The sequence below is a fragment of the Alligator mississippiensis genome, chromosome 5 (genome assembly GCF_030867095.1).
Source record: "Alligator mississippiensis isolate rAllMis1 chromosome 5, rAllMis1, whole genome shotgun sequence".
In the NCBI taxonomy this organism is placed as follows: domain Eukaryota; kingdom Metazoa; phylum Chordata; order Crocodylia; family Alligatoridae; genus Alligator; species Alligator mississippiensis.
The window spans coordinates 83,404,912-83,423,671 of NC_081828.1; the positions used below are offsets into that span (position 1 = coordinate 83,404,912).

At 41.7% G+C, this 18,760-nt stretch overlaps 1 protein-coding gene across 19 annotated transcripts in view; it reads right to left on the minus strand.

The window, feature by feature from the left end:
• The window catches only part of TNS3 (tensin 3), a 571,451-nt gene that overhangs the window by 172,649 nt on the left and 380,042 nt on the right, over nt 1-18,760 (minus strand). For 18 of the 19 annotated variants that reach the window (XM_059728559.1, XM_059728554.1, XM_059728556.1 and 15 more), the window contains 6 exons: nt 18,599-18,721; nt 13,061-13,125; nt 10,149-10,232; nt 7,030-7,142; nt 6,037-6,097; nt 5,811-5,886 (listed from right to left, as the gene is read on the minus strand). In XM_059728559.1, the coding sequence (XP_059584542.1) occupies nt 5,811-5,886; nt 6,037-6,097; nt 7,030-7,142; nt 10,149-10,232; nt 13,061-13,125; nt 18,599-18,721 (522 nt within the window). The remainder of the gene's footprint in view (nt 1-5,810; nt 5,887-6,036; nt 6,098-7,029; nt 7,143-10,148; nt 10,233-13,060; nt 13,126-18,598; nt 18,722-18,760) is intronic. The other variant, XM_059728557.1, reaches the window with a different exon arrangement.

Here is an 18,760-nt window from a genome sequence, read left to right on the forward strand (position 1 = left end):
TTCTATTTGAGCTGCTGCAAGTGCATGTGCGGACATACCTATGAAGGCCAAAGAGCAACTGGAGTTGCATTTAGCAAGGGACATGAAGGGTAACAAGAAGGGTACAAGTATGTCAGAAATAAGAGGAAGATCAGAGAAATTGTGGTTACTTTACTAAATGGGGGAAGCAGCCTAGTGACAGATGATGCAGAAAAGACTGAAGTACTCAATGCCTTCTTCACCTCAATCTTCATGTGCAAATTCAGCTCCTAGACTTTTGTAGCTGACAGCACAGTTTGGGGAGGAGGTGAGCAAAAGAACAGGTTAGGGACTATTTAGCTGGATGTGTACAAGTCCATGGGGCCGGACATGATGAACCCGAGGGTGCTGAGCGAGTTGGCTGATGTGACTGCACACTTGTAGCAATTGGGAGAGGTCCTGGATGACTGAAAAAGGGCAAATACAGTGCCAATTTTTAAGAAAGGGAAGAAGGAGGGTCAGGGAAACTATAGACTGGTCAGCCTCACTTCAGTCCCTGGAAATATCATGGAGCAGGTCCTCAAGGATTCCATTTCTAAGTACTTGGAGAAGAAGTTGGTGATTAGAAACAGTCAGCATGGATTCACCAAGGGCAAGTCATACCTGACCAACCTGACTGCCTTCTATGATGAGATGACTGACTGGATGCGGGTAGAACACTGGACATGATATACATTGACTTTAGCAAGACTTTTGATACAGTCTCCCACAACATTCTTGCAAGAAAGGTAAGGAAGTATGGGTTGGATGACTTGACTACAAGGTAGATAGAAAACTGGATCAACAGACTCAGAGGGTAGTGATCAATGGGCTAATACTTAGTTGGCAGCTGGTATCAAGTTGAGTGCCCCAGGGATCAGTCTGGGGGGCAGCTTTGTTCAATATCTTCATCAGTGACTTGGAAGATAGGATGAAGTGCACCCTTAGTAAGTTCAAATGTAAAAATCTAGAACTCTCGGTTAAAAAATGATACTTTTTATTAGACCAACTAGGAAATCACAAAAAACCCCCAATTCTTTTTCTGCAAGCTTTCAGGCTCAAACACCCTTTATCAGGCTCTGGGAAAATTAAAGATGGTAAAAAGTCCCCATAGGTAGGAAATAAACTTCACTTTTGCACAGGGGGAGCTGGAGATGGAACATCTGTCCCTCTGGGTCCATGAAAGTGTCTGTGAGTTGTTCCGAGTTGCTCTTTGTTGTGTGGATCAGGTAGGATTCCATCCCGGTGTCAGATGACAAGCAGGGTGGTTTAAAAACCTTGTTCTGCAATGAAGTTTAAAAATCCAAAACGGGCTAAAATTCAGCATCTTCCATGTTTCAGGGATGTATTTAGTAGCCGTGTTGGTCTGAGACTAAAAGAAATGCAAAAATCTAGAACTCTTGGTTCAGAAATGATACCTTTTATTAGGTTAACTAGGAAAATGCAAAAAAAAAAAAAGTTTTTGCAAGCTTTCGGGCTCAAACACTGTATCCAAGGTTGTATCTCTTCTTTGTACAGCCTGTATCCAAGGCTGTATCTGCTTCTTTCCCAGATGCGAGGAAAAGCATTTTGTGCCTGAAAGCTTGTCTAACACCAAAGAGATAGCTGGTCAAATAAAAGATATTACCAAACACTGCTTCTCACATGAATTTAAGTTAATGGTTAATTTTAAGGCTAATGGTTAATTTTAAGGCTGCAAAAACTTCCATCCAAGTCAAAGTCAGCAGCTGTTTATATTACTCCTATGTTCAAAATCAAGTATACATTTACACATTTCTCTATTCTGTGAATGTGTGTCGGGTCATCCTGCTGCTTGTGTAGATCCTATGTGCTAGAAGTTGTGATAGGAGGAGCAGTGTTAAAAAGGAGCACTCAACTGTAAGCCACAGATACTGGCAGGAGGCAAAGGAGAGGGCCTGGCACCTGAAAAATACTTTTGTCTCCCTTTACTGATGAACTGGCCAACTAACTTTTTACACTGACATGGACCCAATCACTTTTTGATCCTTTCTATTTTTCATTAAATACACAGGGCGATGTGTCTTCATGAAGCTGCTGTTGATTTGGGCCAGTATAAAGTCAAGGATCTTATGCAGATGAGTTCTTGCACTGTGAACCTGAGCCCTGAACCTGCAATGGACCATGTAGAATGAGGCTTTATGTAGGGGATCACTGAAGGATGGGGGCCTACATTTTGGCAAAAAATCTTTCATTCTTGGTTTTGTAAAACACTGACATGAAAAACACTGCCTTATCTGGTTAGGTGCTGCCTTTCCCTCCCACTTCACTGAGCCCATGTTGTTTCCCTGGCTGCTAAAAGATGAATTTGAGTCCGAAACTGAAAATCTTATATGGCCCAAACTCTGGCATATTTAAAATCCAGATCTGAACTTACATCTTAAACGCATTGCTGTTTGTGCTGGCTGTTGACAGAGGAATTAGAAAGCAGGCTGAACCAACATTCCTTTCTGAAATAAAATCTACATGATCTCTGTCAATTTAAGAGTGAAATGCCTGAGTTATTTAATAGCTTAACAGATTGTAGAGCCAAAAGACATCAATAGAGCATCTAGTTGGCCTGTCTGAATCTAACCTTTCTGTTCATGCCTTACTTTACCCATATGCACGTTTGACCAGTGCTAGCAAAGAATTAGTTCTTGTTCATTTTTTCATAGGGGACTGAATTTCAACTAAGGATATACAGGCTAAACATCAAAAGCATTAGACTCAAATCCATTAAACTGGTATACTCTCCTCAAAGAAAAGGTGGAAAGTGCATGATTTGATCACAAAACACTTGAGCAGATGCTATGAGGAAAAAAAAATCTGTACTGACTGGAGAACGAAGATCTCCCCATCTTTAATTCGCATCATTTTGTAGAGTTGAACAGAGTACTACAAGCCTACAGAATTCATCTTCCTAACTCCAGATATCCAAAGCACTTAGTAAGATGTAAACTAATTATGCCATGAGGAGATGATGTATGCAAATCAGCAGCTGTTTATAATCAGTAATAGCTTACATAAAATGAACTAATTTGATCTGGAACTTTTATTTAGCAAATGAATAGGAGACAGAAAATAGAAGCATCTTTCAGCATGGCTTAATTTAGGCTTTACATAAACATTATATGTAAAACTAAATTGCGGATCTTGAAACAATGACCTTGGGGCCTGGATATAGAAGAACTATGAGACAAGGACATATGCTGAGATGTATCTATGCACATTTATGTATGCCAAGGCAGTTTTTCCACAAGAACAGAGGAGCATTTCTGAATTTATCTCGTGCTCCTGTGCACTATTTATTAAAATACTGCCTTTAAAATTTTCTGCATGAGACAAGTCATTATATAATATATTTGCTGGGGGGAATGGGGGTAACTTTAGGGACAGCCAGGTACAGAGACACCCTGTGACAGAGAGGTACAGTTTTGGGAGGGATGTTAGAGGAAGTAGGAAGAGATTTCTCTGGGTGAGTGTTGGAGTGGGTGGGGATGGGAGGGAATGTGTACTGAACTGTTTATTTAACGGAAAATTTGAATGAGGGGTTGAAAAGCAAGCCTGGGCTGGGTGAGTGGAGGATGCTCTCCTGCATGAAAGGCAACAAAGAAATCTACAGGCTGGAGTAGGATTCTTTTCCATTTGTTTGTCTGTCCAATCTGTGTCCAAGGTGCAGGCTTAAGACATCTCCCCTAGCTTTCCCCAATGAAACTGGGTCTGTGTGGACTGTCAGCCCTGGGGACAGGATGAGATGGAATGGCTAGAGGAAGGTGATAAGAACTGGGAATGAATGACTAGGGTGGCAACTGTGCCTATCAGGGTCATGCTATGCAGGTGAGAAAGTCATGACCCTTTCTTTCAGATTTAGATCTGGCCCCTGTCATCCATGCCTTTGTAAACTTGAGACTAGACAATCGCAATGCACCCTACATGTGGCTGCCACTGAAGACCATTCAGAAGCTATCGCTTGTGAAAGACAAAGAAGCCTACTTTCTGACAGAAGTGGGTTACTAGAAGAACATTTCACCAGTACTCCGGAGTCTGCACTGGATTCCAATAGCTTTCTGGACATAATTCAAGGTGCTTTTCTTGACCTATGAAACCCTAAATGGCCTGGGCCCTACATACCTAAGGGACCCACTCCTCCCTTTTTTCAATCACTATCCCTAAGGTCAGTCAAGAAGAGCCTCCTGCAAGTACCGTGTGTGCACCAAATTTGCTTGGCAAAAACACAATGGAGGTTGTTCATGGTAGTCACTCTTCAGCTTTGAAACTCCCTTCCCTTTGAGGCCCACCAGAGCCCAAACTTGGGCGTCTTTCAGAAGTGGTGTAAGACCTTCTTATTTGGGCAGGTTTTTAGCAGGTAGGATTAAGTCTTTGGATATTGTTCAGAAAATTATTTTATAATTTAAATATTTTTATGATGATACTTTTATTGTAAGCCACCCTAAGATGCTTTGCGGACAGTGGCTTACAATAAATCAAATAAATAAATGAGCCCAGCAATAGATACAATAATAGGTTCATATCAAACAAGCCCCCTGGAACCTAGCCTCAGCACAGACTTCAGAATCTTTATATGTATATATAATAATATATTATCATTATTATTATTATTATTATTACAACAAGTCTTATTGAGTTGGCTTCATTTTCTGAAGCCACTGATGGTTTAGTTTGTATCTTAATATTCATAATTAGAGTTAATACTTTTGTTTAAGAAATAATATAGAATAAGGCACTGGTTTGCTCAGAAAATTGCCTCCCATAACCGCATGGGGATAATTATATTGCCCTCATTTGCAAAGAGGTTTGAGAGTAAAAGCCTTCTGAAAGAAATAGGTGGGGTTATTTTTTATATACACACTTTCACACATTATTATTAGTATAACAAACCAGTAAACAAAGAAATTCAAATGGAAGTTGGTTATTGCCTCTTTCCTCTACCCTTCTAAACCTAGGCAGTGACGCACATACTCCTAGCAGTGGGCACTTTAGTGTAGGACTTATTAGAAATTCTCTCTCTCACTTTCCAGTGGAAGTGGTACAGAGAGTGAAAAAAGAAAGAGGGAGTGAAGGAAAAGAGATAAAAGCTAAATGGAGGGGAAAAGAGGAAAAATGTTCCTTATATTTCATTTCCAATGTTTTTCAGAAAAAAATGAAAAAAATTCTGAAACATACTGGCAGTGCAGGGGATGGGAGGAAAATTCACGTAGGAGAAGTATATTATGGTCCTACCACTACCCATAGGGTATATTCAATGGAAAATGTTTGGAAGATATACAGACTTAGTTTTTTTCTTGATTTGATTTCTTCTTTATTTTATTTGTATATCTGCTTTCTTTTCAGAATATTGTGAACAAGTGAAAAATAGTGGCTTTATAAATGATATAACTGTATTTTGCATATCTCACATGCAAACACTGTGTATTATACAAAGAGTGTTTGTTATATATGTGTGGATGCTGGAAGTATTCAAAGGCTGGTAGATTCTCCCTCTATTTCAAAACTCAACACCTGTCAAACATTTACTTCAAAGTACATCGAAAACAAATAGACTTCTGGCTATGGATCTTACTTGGTGGTAATGATATATTTTATTTTCTTAAAACGGTCATACTTTGAAGAAAAATTTTACTTAAAATAAAAGCATAAGAAGGTTAGCTTAATAGCCTATTTCTTTGTGTCTTAAAGACTATTTTCTCATTCTGTTTATACAAGAATGCAAAAATGATGATACACTGTCCTACTGTTTAGCTCACTATCTAGTAGATGCAGTTAATTTTGTGGCATGTGACTCAAGTACTTACCATAATGTCTCCCTTCAGTAGTTGGGCTGGCTCAATAGCAATGCAAACCCTGCTTTGATTTTCTGGACCTAAGCTACTTAACAAGAAAGAGAAGAAAAGAGAAGTTTAAGTAAATGTGACCTTCTTTTAAAAGAAAGAGAGAGAGAGAGAGAGAGAGGAATTAGTTTCTTATTGCAACTGAAAGAATGGGGAAAGAAAATCAGGGAAAGATGTTACCAATACTTACTATATTCCTGATGTATAAATGGGTTGCATAGCCTGGTACAGTTTCAAAAAGGGCCGACACACTGTAAAAAACATTGTAAAAAAATCATACGTGTTTATTATTTCTTTTGTGAATTATTATTTTTTAAAGTTCATATACTTAAGTATTTCTGGGTATAGGCTGCATGAAAGCAGCACCACATTCAGACCTTGCCTAAATTGGAAGCAACGATTTTTTCTTGTTACATTTTTTTCCCAATAAGCAACTGAACATTTTTACAGAAAAATTTGAATTAAGAGGAAATTTTCCAATTACATTTTTCAAGTTTTTGAGTTCTCCTCCCCCAACAGAAAAGGTAAAACTGGTCCTTCCCTCGGGTCAGTTTTCTACTGGAAAAAAACTAAAGAGAAGGGAGATGACCAAAAAAACCCAGATTAAGTGAAAAGAATATATGAGAAACAAAATGAATGAAATAACCAAACAATTTTTTTAATTAAATTGTTTTAAACATTTTCCATAGAAAAACTTCTGAATTTTTCTTCTGACAAAATGACCAATATTTTAGTTTTCATCAGAATAATAGTAATAAAAAATGAGTAGTTCTAAGCAGCAATGAGGCCACAAAGCTATACTCCTGATCCCAAATTTAAGTAGCACCCAGAAATATATTTTTCTTGGCCATAGTTATAAAGAAGCATAGCCTGCTGTTGTTCCTTTAGGGTCTTCTTGCTGTGGTGCAAGCCTTAGAAAGTTTAAAATATCCAAGACCACAGACAACCAGCAATAGGGTCTTGCTGAAAGAGACCTGAAGGGGTTATAGGAAGTCCCCTGCCTCTTTTTCCATTGTTTGACCAGGAAGAGGCTTTTCCTGATATCAATGGTGAATAGCTGGACTCAGTCTCCCGTGCAAAGGGAACAAAGCTATTTAGGAGGCAAGGATCCCACAGCATGGTATGCGCACACAGGACCAGTTTGCTTGTCCCTGATAAAACTCATTGTGTAAAAATACTTCACCTCCTCCAGCGTCAAAGCTTGGGATGCCATGAATGATGACAAAGTGCAGGAAGAGCGGGGTGGTGTTCATTTTCACAGATCCAGACAGAAGGCCACTTAAGAACTGCACATACCTGAAAATGCACAGCTCATTAGCCACAAGAGAACATGCCAATACCACCCCACCGAAAGAGCAGTCTTCTATAGAACCTATTTCACATGAGGGGAGGGAGCGGTCTAACTCTTACCCATTCAGACTGCACCAGAATACATACTGATGCTCCTGTTTAATCGAGTTTTCCAATTGCTGGCAATTGTATTGCTGTTCTGGGTAACACTTGCATTGCACTCACACACAAGAGTATAGTCTAGCAGTTTTGGAAATAGGCAACTTGGGAAGCTGGTAAAGGTCACCAACTCCAGTCCATATTATCTGTAACTCGGGTCACTACTACTTGGTAGTGGGTTAGTGGCTTGCACAAAGTTCCCTGCAGTTCCCATTAATACCTAGTTAACACTCCTAAGACACTGTATGAAGCAAATTATACTTTCCATTATTGGAAAGAGAGAAGAGCATAGGGACTTGTTCTGTATGCAGTGAATAAAAACACAAGGTAATGTAAGATAAATCCTTTCCTTTTCAATTTTTACTGATTTCTGAACTAATTCTAAACTAGAATTCTGAACCAATTTCCCCCCACCTCCACAATATTAAATCAGTTTAATTTCACCCTCTTAAAAATAGAAAAATTAAATACTAAAACAAAATTGACTAGTACATTCCTACATTCCCTGCTGATCAGCTGGCAATACTGTTGTATTTTTGTTATAACAATGATGTCTTTACTTCCTTAGATTGGAGGCTGCCTTAGCAGAGTTAGTTTCTTTAATTGATTTATTTTTATATACAAGTCATTTAACAGGAGACATTGGCAAAGGTCAATGTTGCTTCTTGTTTTCATCCTCCAAGCTGTCAGGAGTACTTATTCAAGCAGTAGAACAGATTGCTGTATCTGCATGGCAGCAGGGGCTGGAGTCAGACATTACCACACTGATGACACTGGTTCAACCCTTTATCTTTGTCACCTTGTCTCCTTACCTAGCCCAAAAGCTTAGGCCCCTGTCTAGTTTGAATCCTGTTCCTCCACCCAGCACATTTCTTGTGGTGTTTTCAGCTGATTGTTCAGCTGTTTTAGGCAAATACTTGATTCAACTTAAAGAAACATTAATTCAACTTTTGTATATAAAGGACCCAAATCTACAGTTCTTATTCAGGCAAAATAACTTGAAATTCTGCCTAAGTAAGTATTGTAGAAGTAAGTAGGTTAGAAGACAGGAACTCTAAGCTTTTGGAGCCATATTGTACATAAGACATGGGAGTGCAATTCCATATTTTAATATTTGAAGATTGACCTAAATAATATGTATCCATAATCAGCTATATATTACAAAGGTTGTGGACAACTTAAAATCCAGTAATAGTTATAGTAGTAGTTATGCAAGATAAAAATCAGAAAACATTATTTAATTTATTCACATGCTTCATGGCATCAGTTGCTCAACATGGGCAAATCAGACAAAAACATTGAGAGGCAGTTCCAACCCCTCTGCAATGAGCCAGAGGTAGGAGGCTAGACTTGATCGGCAGTGGATTTTGACACACAAGTTACTGTATTTCTTGAGTTCCTGGGCAATGCTTCTGTTGGGCAAACTCCGTCCTACACTATACTATATATCAGTTGTAACACAAAAGGATGCTAATCCCAGTCAGGAGGTGTATTAGTGCCTCTCAGAGGTCTTGGAGGAGCTAAAACAAATATCTCAAAGAAGCATGTCAGATAGAATATTGCATTTTATACTTATTTTTACTTCAGAGCTCATCTACAGAGCATACAAGTGAGGAACCTTTAAAGCGTCCTGTCAACACAGTTGTAATAGCTGCCATGAGACAGAGTCAGCAGACACTGCTTTAAGAATTCTTAGTTCTCATGGAAACACGTTTGCAGAAGGGGGAGGTTGTTAAAAACCACCATTTATACTACAGAAGGCATCTGGGGGGGAAGAAGAGGGAAGCACTCAGTTGTTTCATTTTTTCTGCTCCCACGATGCAGGCCTTTGCACTCAGTACGTGCTGTTTACAAGTGTATCACATTTTAATAATACAAGATATATTTGCAGACACAGAGCTGAATGAATAAGAAGCTCACCAGGCTAAATATTTATTAGCATTTGTTTAAAGTCTTATGGGACAATGCTATTTTTAACATCAGCAATAACAGTGTAGGTCACAGAATAGGTCCAGCTTTTCCCAATAAGAGACAGACAAAAGCTAATTGCCTCTGCCTCATTATTAGTATATGATTTTGTTCTTTATAGCTATAAATGAGATCTTCTTCCTTAAACAAGTGCTAAAACTGTTAAATACACAATTTTAAGACTTTCAAAAGAAGATTTTGTTATACTGTTATACACCAGTGGTCTAGTAGACACCTATAAACTGCTCTCTTCTTTTTGGTAGTGAATTGTCTGCTACTTTATTTCTAAATTTGGTAGACTTCCTGCTCAGAGAACACAAGTCCTATTTACTTTCCAAACCATCTGCTCTAAGTAATGGCTTAATAATTTCTGAAGGCAGATAAAAGCAGGTGATAGTGCGACAAACAGAATACAAGATCCTGTGCTGTGATATATAGGTTTTATTGCCATGAATCAATGATGGCCATGTTATTTTCAGATCTTCTAAAAATGTGTAGATAGTGCGGCACAGGATAAAAATCCTACCATATAATCTGTATACAACATGCACACACTATGGTAAAACTGTTTTACAAACTTCTGCAGAGATTCTGAAAATGAATTTGGCCTACTTTGGTGCCAAGGACCAAGAAAGTACAAACACATATGATAAAGCCTTTGTTCCATACCACAGTATTATCTAACTGTACACAGGTGGATCCAAAGGAAGATCTTCTCAGTCAAGAGACACTAATACAAGTCAGACTGTCAGAACTAGGGGGTGTAAGGGATGTGGAGGGGCAAAATGACTCTTGAAAACTAAGGGAAAATGTCTTTCCCTCCATGAGGCAGAGAACTATGGCATTTACTTAACTAGTAAAATAGATTAAAACCAACTGCAATACCTTTTCTGGGATGGCTGCATTAACACTGAAACTTTATCATCGAAGAATTTCTTCATAGCAAATCTGTCTAAAGCCTGATCAGCACTGTCAGGAGAGAGACATACATAATGCATTACTCCATTGGGACCTATCATAGAAATTCAACAAATTACAGACTGAAGCATAAAAGACAACTAACAAATATACCTTAAGTAACTGGAACATTTAACTGTTCACAAGGTCAGGCAAACACATTTTTTCATCTGTCATTTTTTAAATTCCATTTTTCAGGCAGTTTCCTTTCTAAGCCATCTATTTCCTGTGTTCAAATCCCCAACTTTTGCCATACAGTCCATAATGAAAAATGTGCAACTAGCTCCAAAGTGCTAACTATATAATGTGCAGTTTTCTCTGTGTGATATATACAGATAAGTCCACTTGCATGCCTAACAGGTGCAATAAAATCTGGTCCTTTGTGTATAACTGTAGGTGCTTTAGGACAATAGTAAATAATATACATAATATACATAATAATTTATGTAGTAAATAATATACATAATAACTTATGTTTATGTAAATGTAATATTAATGTGTGTATCACTTATAGCATATTGTAAAAACTAACTGAAAAAAATTATTCTTTATTAAGAACTATGCAGATTTTTCCTTCACTTTGAAAAAAAACCTCCCTGCTACTTTCAGTATGGAGTTTTTCTTAAAAGTTGATGACACAATAAGGCTACAAATTATTTAGTGGTGTACTGAAAAAATCTGCCCCTTCTATGCTATCTGTTGCTGAATCTCATACTTGCTCATTTTTAATATGTCTACTTGGCAGGTGATGTGTTCTCCTCCACATACAGTTATTCAGAAAGTTATCAATCTCTGTTATTCTTATCTTGCAGCATTTCAAGTTCACCATAACTGAGACGGAAGTTTTCTAAGTTGTTATGCAACATACACAGTCTGTATTTAAAATTTTGCACTAGTGCCAAGGATCTCTCTCTCAGTCTGAATATGCTGGCATTGCTACAGCACTGACAATCTTCTAGAAATTAAGCACTTGCTAGAGACTGCTTCCCTTCGCTGCCCCCTCCCAGCAAATATATGAAAAGTTTGAACGGGAGCTGTAAAAGATCTAGGAGTTTATGTGACAGTTTCCAGTATCTCCCATATCCCACAGCCAAGCTAGAAGAAATCATGAATTTAGTACAGGTAGAAGGCATCAACACCTCTCATTCTAGGTATTCTACCACTGTATCATGCCATCATGTAGTTGTGCCAGGACATTACTATACTGTATCACATGTCATAATCATTTGAAGTAGAGGTACACCAATACATCGGTGCATGTCGTATCAGCACCAATAAAAGGTAAATTGACATTATCAAGAATTGGCTTTTTTGGCTGATGTGGCCGATAATGTCGCCGATAAATGCCACGTGCATGTGTGCAGCTGCAGCATGCACGCAGCCAGGAATGCAGCCCAACAGCTTGGAGAGCAGCATCCAGCCAGTAAGTGTGTGGGAGGTGGGGGGAAGGGAGGAGGGGAGGCAGATCGAGGCCCCAACAGTGAGGGAGGGCTGGGGCAGAGGCAGGCAATGCCCAGACAGGGCGGGGCATGGGATGGAGCTGGCGGCTCATCTAGGGGATGCAGCTCTTGCTGCTGTGCACACCCTCAGGGGAAATGAGGGGGCACGTGCCTCTTGGATCTGTGCACGGGGTGGGGTGGGTTGCCTGCTCTGTGCTTGGGGCCAGGGCTGTACTGGGATCTTCCCAGTGGCTGCACTCAGGCTGGGCGGGGCAGGGTGGGCAGTGCTGAGAGAGGGAGCTACAGTGAATTTTGGGGTGGCTCTAGTCCCCCTCGTAACTCTCCTCCCAGCACCACTGCCTGCCCCAACCAGCCCGAGTGCAGCTGCTGGGAAGAGGCTGGCACAGCCCCAGCCCCAAGCGCAAGCAGGCAGCACACCATTGCCCTGCGCACAGATCTGGGGGGAGGGGGGGGTATATGCCCCCCCATGCCTCCCTTGGGGATACATGCAGCAGCACACTATCTGGACAAGCCACTGGCTCTGTCCCACATCCTGCCCTACCCCCAGTGCCTACCCCAGCCCCACTTCCTCCCTCACCATTGGGGCCTTGATCTGCCCTCCCCCACACTCCTTCCCCCTCAACAGACTTACCAGCCAGATGCTGCTCTTCAAGCTGCTGGACTGCATATCGGCAATCGGATTGGTATTGGCCAATATGGCTGGTAAATCGGCCCAAAAAATCTTTATCGGTGCACCCCTAATTTGAAGCAATGTTGCAACACAGAGCAACGTCCTTGTGAAATGTTGTTTGTGCTCCAGAATTAAGGTAAAATGATGACAATCCTAGTCCTAAAAGATGAGTTGTTATTCTAAAGGTGAGAGTATTGCTTCAGTTTCTAAAGCATATTATTGCGTATAGAGGATGCAACTGCATTTTCCAGTCCATGTTTTATTATTCATCTATTCACCAGATTTATCACAATTAAGTGGCTATTTGCTTTTAAGTTGAATGGATTCAAGATTTCATTCACTGAATGAGTAATTCACAATCTTGGGCTAGATTCTAATCTTCATCAAACCAATGTAATTCCAGAGTCCTAGTCATGGACTCTGTGGTGCTATTTTTACAGATGTAAAGACACACATATGGACTCCAAAAATAAAAGTGACAAGATTTCTTAAAATATATGAACGAAAAGTATTTTACACATTTTCTCAGTGTTTAAGAATTATCATCCTGGATGATTTTCCACACAGTAAAAGCTCACCTTCTTAATGTGACACTTGCTTAAATCATTTTCAAGACATTTCAACACCATCTGACTAAAACTGGCATGGGAATGTCAAATGGGCAAGTGTACAACAGTACTACTAACAGGAACTTTTCAGTGATTTCTTACCTTGCAGAAACATTGGTGAAATGCATATATGATGATATCACTACTCCTATCCTTCCTTTTCCACCCTGTATTGGGAAAACAGAATATTGTTTTATGATCATATGGCACCAAAAGTATATTTGGTACTGTACAGAAATAAAAGGCACCCACTCTATATCTATCTACACATATAGCAGACACAATGGTACAGTACCTACTTCAGGGATTCCGTTACATTATATGGAAAAAGATGTACATACAATAGAGGTGCACCGATATATCGGTCCATATCATATTGGCACTGATAAAAGGAAACGGAAGTGGAAAGGGACCTTGGAGTCCTAGTGGACTCCAAGATGAACATGAGTTGGTAGTGTGACAAAGCCATCAGAAAAGCCAATGGCACTTTATCATGCATCAGCAGATGCATGACGAATAGATCCAAAGAGGTGATACTTCCCCTCTATCGGGCGCTGGTCAGACTGCAGTTGAAGTACTGCGTGCAATTCTGGGCACCGCACTTCAAGAGGGATGCGGATAACCTGGAGAGGGTCCAGAGAAGGGCAACTCGTATGGTTAAGGGCTTGCAGACCAAGCCTTACGAGGAGAGACTAGAGAACCTGGACCTTTTTAGCCTCCGCAAGAGAAGGTTGAGAGGAGACCTTGTAGCTGCCTGTAAGTTCATCACGGGGGCACAGAAGGGAATTAGTGAGGTTTTATTCACCAAGGCGCCCCCGGGGGTTACAAGAAATAGTGGCCACAAGCTAGCAGAGCGCAGATTTAGGTTGGACACTAGGAAGAACTTCTTCACAGTTCGAGTGGCCAAGGTTTGGAATGGGTTCCCAAGGGAGGTGGTGCTCTCCCCTACCCTGGGGGTCTTCAAGAGGAGGTTGGATATGCATCTAGCTGGGGTCATCTAGACCCAGCACTCTTTCCTGCCTATGCAGGGGGTCGGACTCGATGATCTATTGAGGTCCCTTCCGACCCTAACATCTATGAATCTATGAATCTATGAAAATTTACACAATCAGCTTCTTTTGGCCGGCGTAGCCAATAAATTCATCTATAAATGCTGCACGCATGCGTGCTGTAGCATGCACACATCCAGTTGGAGAGCAGCATCCAGCCAGTAAGTCGGGGGGGGGGGGGGGAGGAAATCAAGGCCCCCGCGGTGAGGGAGTGAGTGGGGCTGGGGCAGGAGCAGAGGCAGGTGCTGCCCAGCCAGGGAGGGGTGGGGGATGTAGCCATGGGGGGGGGTGGGGATGGGGGACGGGCCCCTGCCACTGTGTGCACCCCCGGGGGAGCCATGAAGGGCATGTGCCCCCCAGGTTTGTGTGTGGGCTCAGGGCCAGGAGCTGCGCTGGCCTCTCCCGGGGGGAGGGGGGGGAAGGGGGGGGGGGCCTGGGCTGGGGCAGGGCAGTGCAGGCAGCAGCAACACTGGGAGGGGGGCTACAGCAAATTTTGGGGTGGCTGTAGCCCATCTTGTAGCCCCACCTCTCAGCACTACTGCCGCCCACTTCACCCCCCACCCACCCTGAAAATCTGATTAAACTTTAAAAAAGTTAAACCAAAAAAATTCCTTTAATCAAAACCCATGAATCAGTTTCATTTCTCTCTTTCTTTTTTTTTAATCACCCCTTACATAGAATATATTTGTTATGTACATGGTACAATTTTATATCAAAGCCAACCAAGCTATAAATTAAAACAGAGATAACCATGAACAGTGGTAGTAACATTCTATTAGCTACTTTTTCACTCGTCCAAGACAAGCCTAGACAAATTTTCAGTTTCTGGCATGATGTGCTCCAAAGTACATATTCCAAAAAGCACTTGGGGTACCCATACATGTGCTCCAGGGTAGGAAGAGGCCTTTAATTACAGTGGCTCTTGGGAGCCACTAATTAACATGCCCACAGTGTCTCATGTGTTCAGCGTACCATATTTCAAAATGGTGCTGGGGGGGACTTTAACTAAAGCTTGTTCAATGAGCTTTAGTTAGAGCAGTGTTTCTCAACCTTTTAAGTAGCAAGTACCCCTTAACTTCTGAACATTTTAATAAGTACCCCAATACTCAATTTTCCAGGGGATTTCATATTTACAGACTAATGTGTGCCATATGTTGGAAGAAGGACTGTTTATATAAGGCCGTGATATGACAGATGTTTGATCTGGTGTGGATAGGGTTGCCACCTTTTACACCAGGGGTGCACAACTCAAGTATGTACCTGAGATAGAGGTGATGTAGGCCAAAGCTAGGAGGGCTGAATTATTACTGGGGAATTTAAAGTGCTGTGCAATACGCGGTGCACCAAATTTTTTGCCATGGTTTTGAGGAAAAGAGGGTGAGAGAGAGAGAATGTTGGGGTACCCACATATGCCCTGCCTGTGTCATGTACCCCCAGGGGTATGCGTACCACAGGCTGAGAAACTATGAGTTAAAGCACCCCCACTACCAACATGGGGACACTAAATACGCAAGACACTGCAGCACACTGGAGGATTCTGATTAATCAAAACACGTTGGAGCACGTGTAAAAGTGCCCATGGATTCTGACAATTTTTAGCATTTTTTGGCACTTGTGATTTATAATAACTACCCCTCATTATTTATGGAGTATTTTTAGGATGTTTCAAAATCTTAACATGACATTTACAGTACACATGATCAACCACTAATTCTTACTAGTTTTAACATGCTTCCAGACTACTCAGACAACAGATTTCAGCAATGTCTAAGAAGGATAGCAGAGGGAAGCTTTTAAGCCATTAAATAAGTTCATCAACAATTATTCAGTGGTGATTTATATTTAATATTCATTGCCATCTTTTGCTTTTTATCTGATGTGCAGTTATTGTCTTGGTCAAAATGGGTCCATCAAAATGAACATATTTACTTCCCAAGTCTCCTTATTCTGACTTCCTTTCTGTGCCATTTTTAAGGCTCAACCAACAAGAAATCAACAGATTTCCACACAGGTAAGGTCTGCTCATATGCTACCAACTGTAGACCCAGAGGCCATGTTAATGGGAGTTTTGCCACAGACACCAAAGCCCATGCAATGCCAGATGTATTTGCCTCAAGTGTCACCGATGTATCTGCCAACTCAGTTATAATCTCATAATTAATTATTTTGTTTTTATTTAGATTGGTCTTTATTTCTCTCTGAAGCGAACAAATATTGAGAAGTGAAAACATTGCATAAGAATAACAGCACCTTAGGGCACTGCAATTATGCGGTCCGTTTCAACCTGCCTGAGCCCAGGAGGTACTGACTGCCCTCGTTTCCCACACACTGCAACAGCAGTACAACATAGTATTTGTCACAAACCCCACTATGAGTGGCAGGGTTTGGGGGGCATCACACAAATTCTCTGGTGTTTATATTTCACCGATATGGCTTGTGTGGTCTCTCTGGAAAGTCCATGTTACACTATATCCATTTATTTCATGTTTATCACTGTTACATTATGCTGTCTGTTTATATTTTTATGATTTTGTATATGGTTTGGTCAAGGGATCTGAGAGAGACATATTCAGGAAAAGGGGGTAGGCAGAATTGCTAATTATCCTTTGCCATTGCGCCACTAGGATAAGAACTGCCACTCCTAGGCACAGTCAGGAGAGCTTTTTGGGTTGGGCACTGGCTGCCTGCAATGGAAAAGTCAGCTCCTCAATAGTGAAATCATCTGAGAGAAATGGCCTATCAGCCAGAGGAATGCCAACTGTCCCAGGGAAAGAAGTTTCTGGAGACTCATGATGAGGAACTGGGACAATGCTGATGAGGTTGGGTGCTGGCTTGGAGGTATTATAAGGGCTGCTTGTAAAGTGGTCAGGGTCTTTTGGAATTTTGCAGGCTGGAGAAGCATCCACGGTTGCAGCAGCCAGGGCTGGTAGACTAAGCAGGAAGGCTGATTTCTAAAAACACTGGCAGAACTCCCATGGGGGGACTAAGTGGTATCCAGTTGAGAAGGTATGAAATTTTACCTGTCTTTTGTTCTGTCTTCAAACTTATGATCAGTTTTTCATGTACAAATCTTTTCTCCTACATAATAAAATCCTTTTGTTGTTTTGTCTCCTCACTCGATTGCCTGTGGTACAGAGCCATCTGTGATATTCCAGACTTACCCACTGTACAGCAAGGGGAACGTAACTTTTTTTCAACAACAGAAAGGGGAGGTCACCTAGGGCTGACAGAGATGCCCCTGCTGCATCTATGAGGTCCAGTACAAAGGCAGTGGAGTTGAGGCTTAGTGGGATAAAGGAGTTATACCTAGGCAAACTTTGGTCTATTCCTTGGGACAAGCAGTGGGACAGCAGGAAGATGCTTGGGGCTCTCGGGGGGGGGGGGGAGGGGGGGGGGACCCTGTGGATGGGTTTGTGACAGTTTTATAGTCCAAAGGGATGGCATGTTGTATGGGATATTCACCCAGAATGGGCCTAATAGCCAAACAAGAGCATATAAACTCCATGATTAAATCCCAGAATGGAAATTAAGATGCATCTAAATACCCACTTTAGACAACTAACAATAGATTTGAACATCCAAGTTCTACTGATCTCCAAGACTTGATGGCACCGACTGTCAGTGATTCTAAGAAGTGCTGAGAGCCCTTACAGCCCACTGAGGTCAGTAAACCTATCACAAAATGAGGAAGTCTCTTCAGAAGTTTGTTACAGAGATGGAAAATCTCAATGCACTAAATCAGTGGTATTCAAACTATGGCCCACAGAGCTGAGTCATCTGACCTGTGGGGCTCCTCACAGATCCGGAAATTTGGCAACTCTGGGAGCCCGATGACAACATGGCCACCACTTCCCTGCCGCTAGGTTTTTGGATCTGTGGGGAGCCCCACGGACCCACATGCTGGACTGGGCTAGTGCACAGAGCTAGTTCTTGGCTTGACTCAGCAGATGGCCCCAGATCCAGCAAACGGTCCCAGACCCGGCACGCAGGGTCAGTCTATGTATCAGACCTGGCCTGCGTACCTGGCCCTGCACTATAGATCCAGTCCATGGACTGGCTGTACCCCAATCATCCGGCCCATGAACAACTGTTGCCTCCCGAGATCAGGGGGCCACCATTCGGCGGCAAGTGGGGACTGCCCGCAGCTGCTGACGGCAGTGCTGGTGAGTGGGGACCGGACGTGTCGGCAGCGAGGGGGGCAGGTGCAGGCAGCGACTGTCCACAGAAGCCAGCAGCAGCTTTGGTGGCAGCCAATCAAAGGGGGGCATGAGCCCTAGCTCCCCCCCCCCCCCCGGTGTGTCTGCTCTACGCATCACTTATGATCCAGCCTGCATGCCACAAAAGTTGAGCACCACTGCATTAAGCATACTCAATAAAGAAATAGTAATCACTTTGGAAAAACATACCTCATTGCACATGGAGCCTAACCTTGAGTTTATCGGGTCAGATGCTAAGCCAGGGCACCTGGGAGAATTATCATGTGATGAATGCTAAATGCTAAAACTCCTGCTTTTTAAATATTCTTTTTTCTGGTAATAATAAGGTATTCAATATAAAAAATCATAGGGGCACCCAAATGCTGCTTACTCACCCTGCAATGAATCACTACCACATGCTGAGGGTCACTGTTCAACCATGACTCCATGGCCTTGCAAATGGTGCACAACTTATCCAGGGGAGGGGCATGCAAGTCAGGCCACCCCACATCCATTATCTGGAATCAAGAAAAGCAATTTTACTTTCTATTTACAAA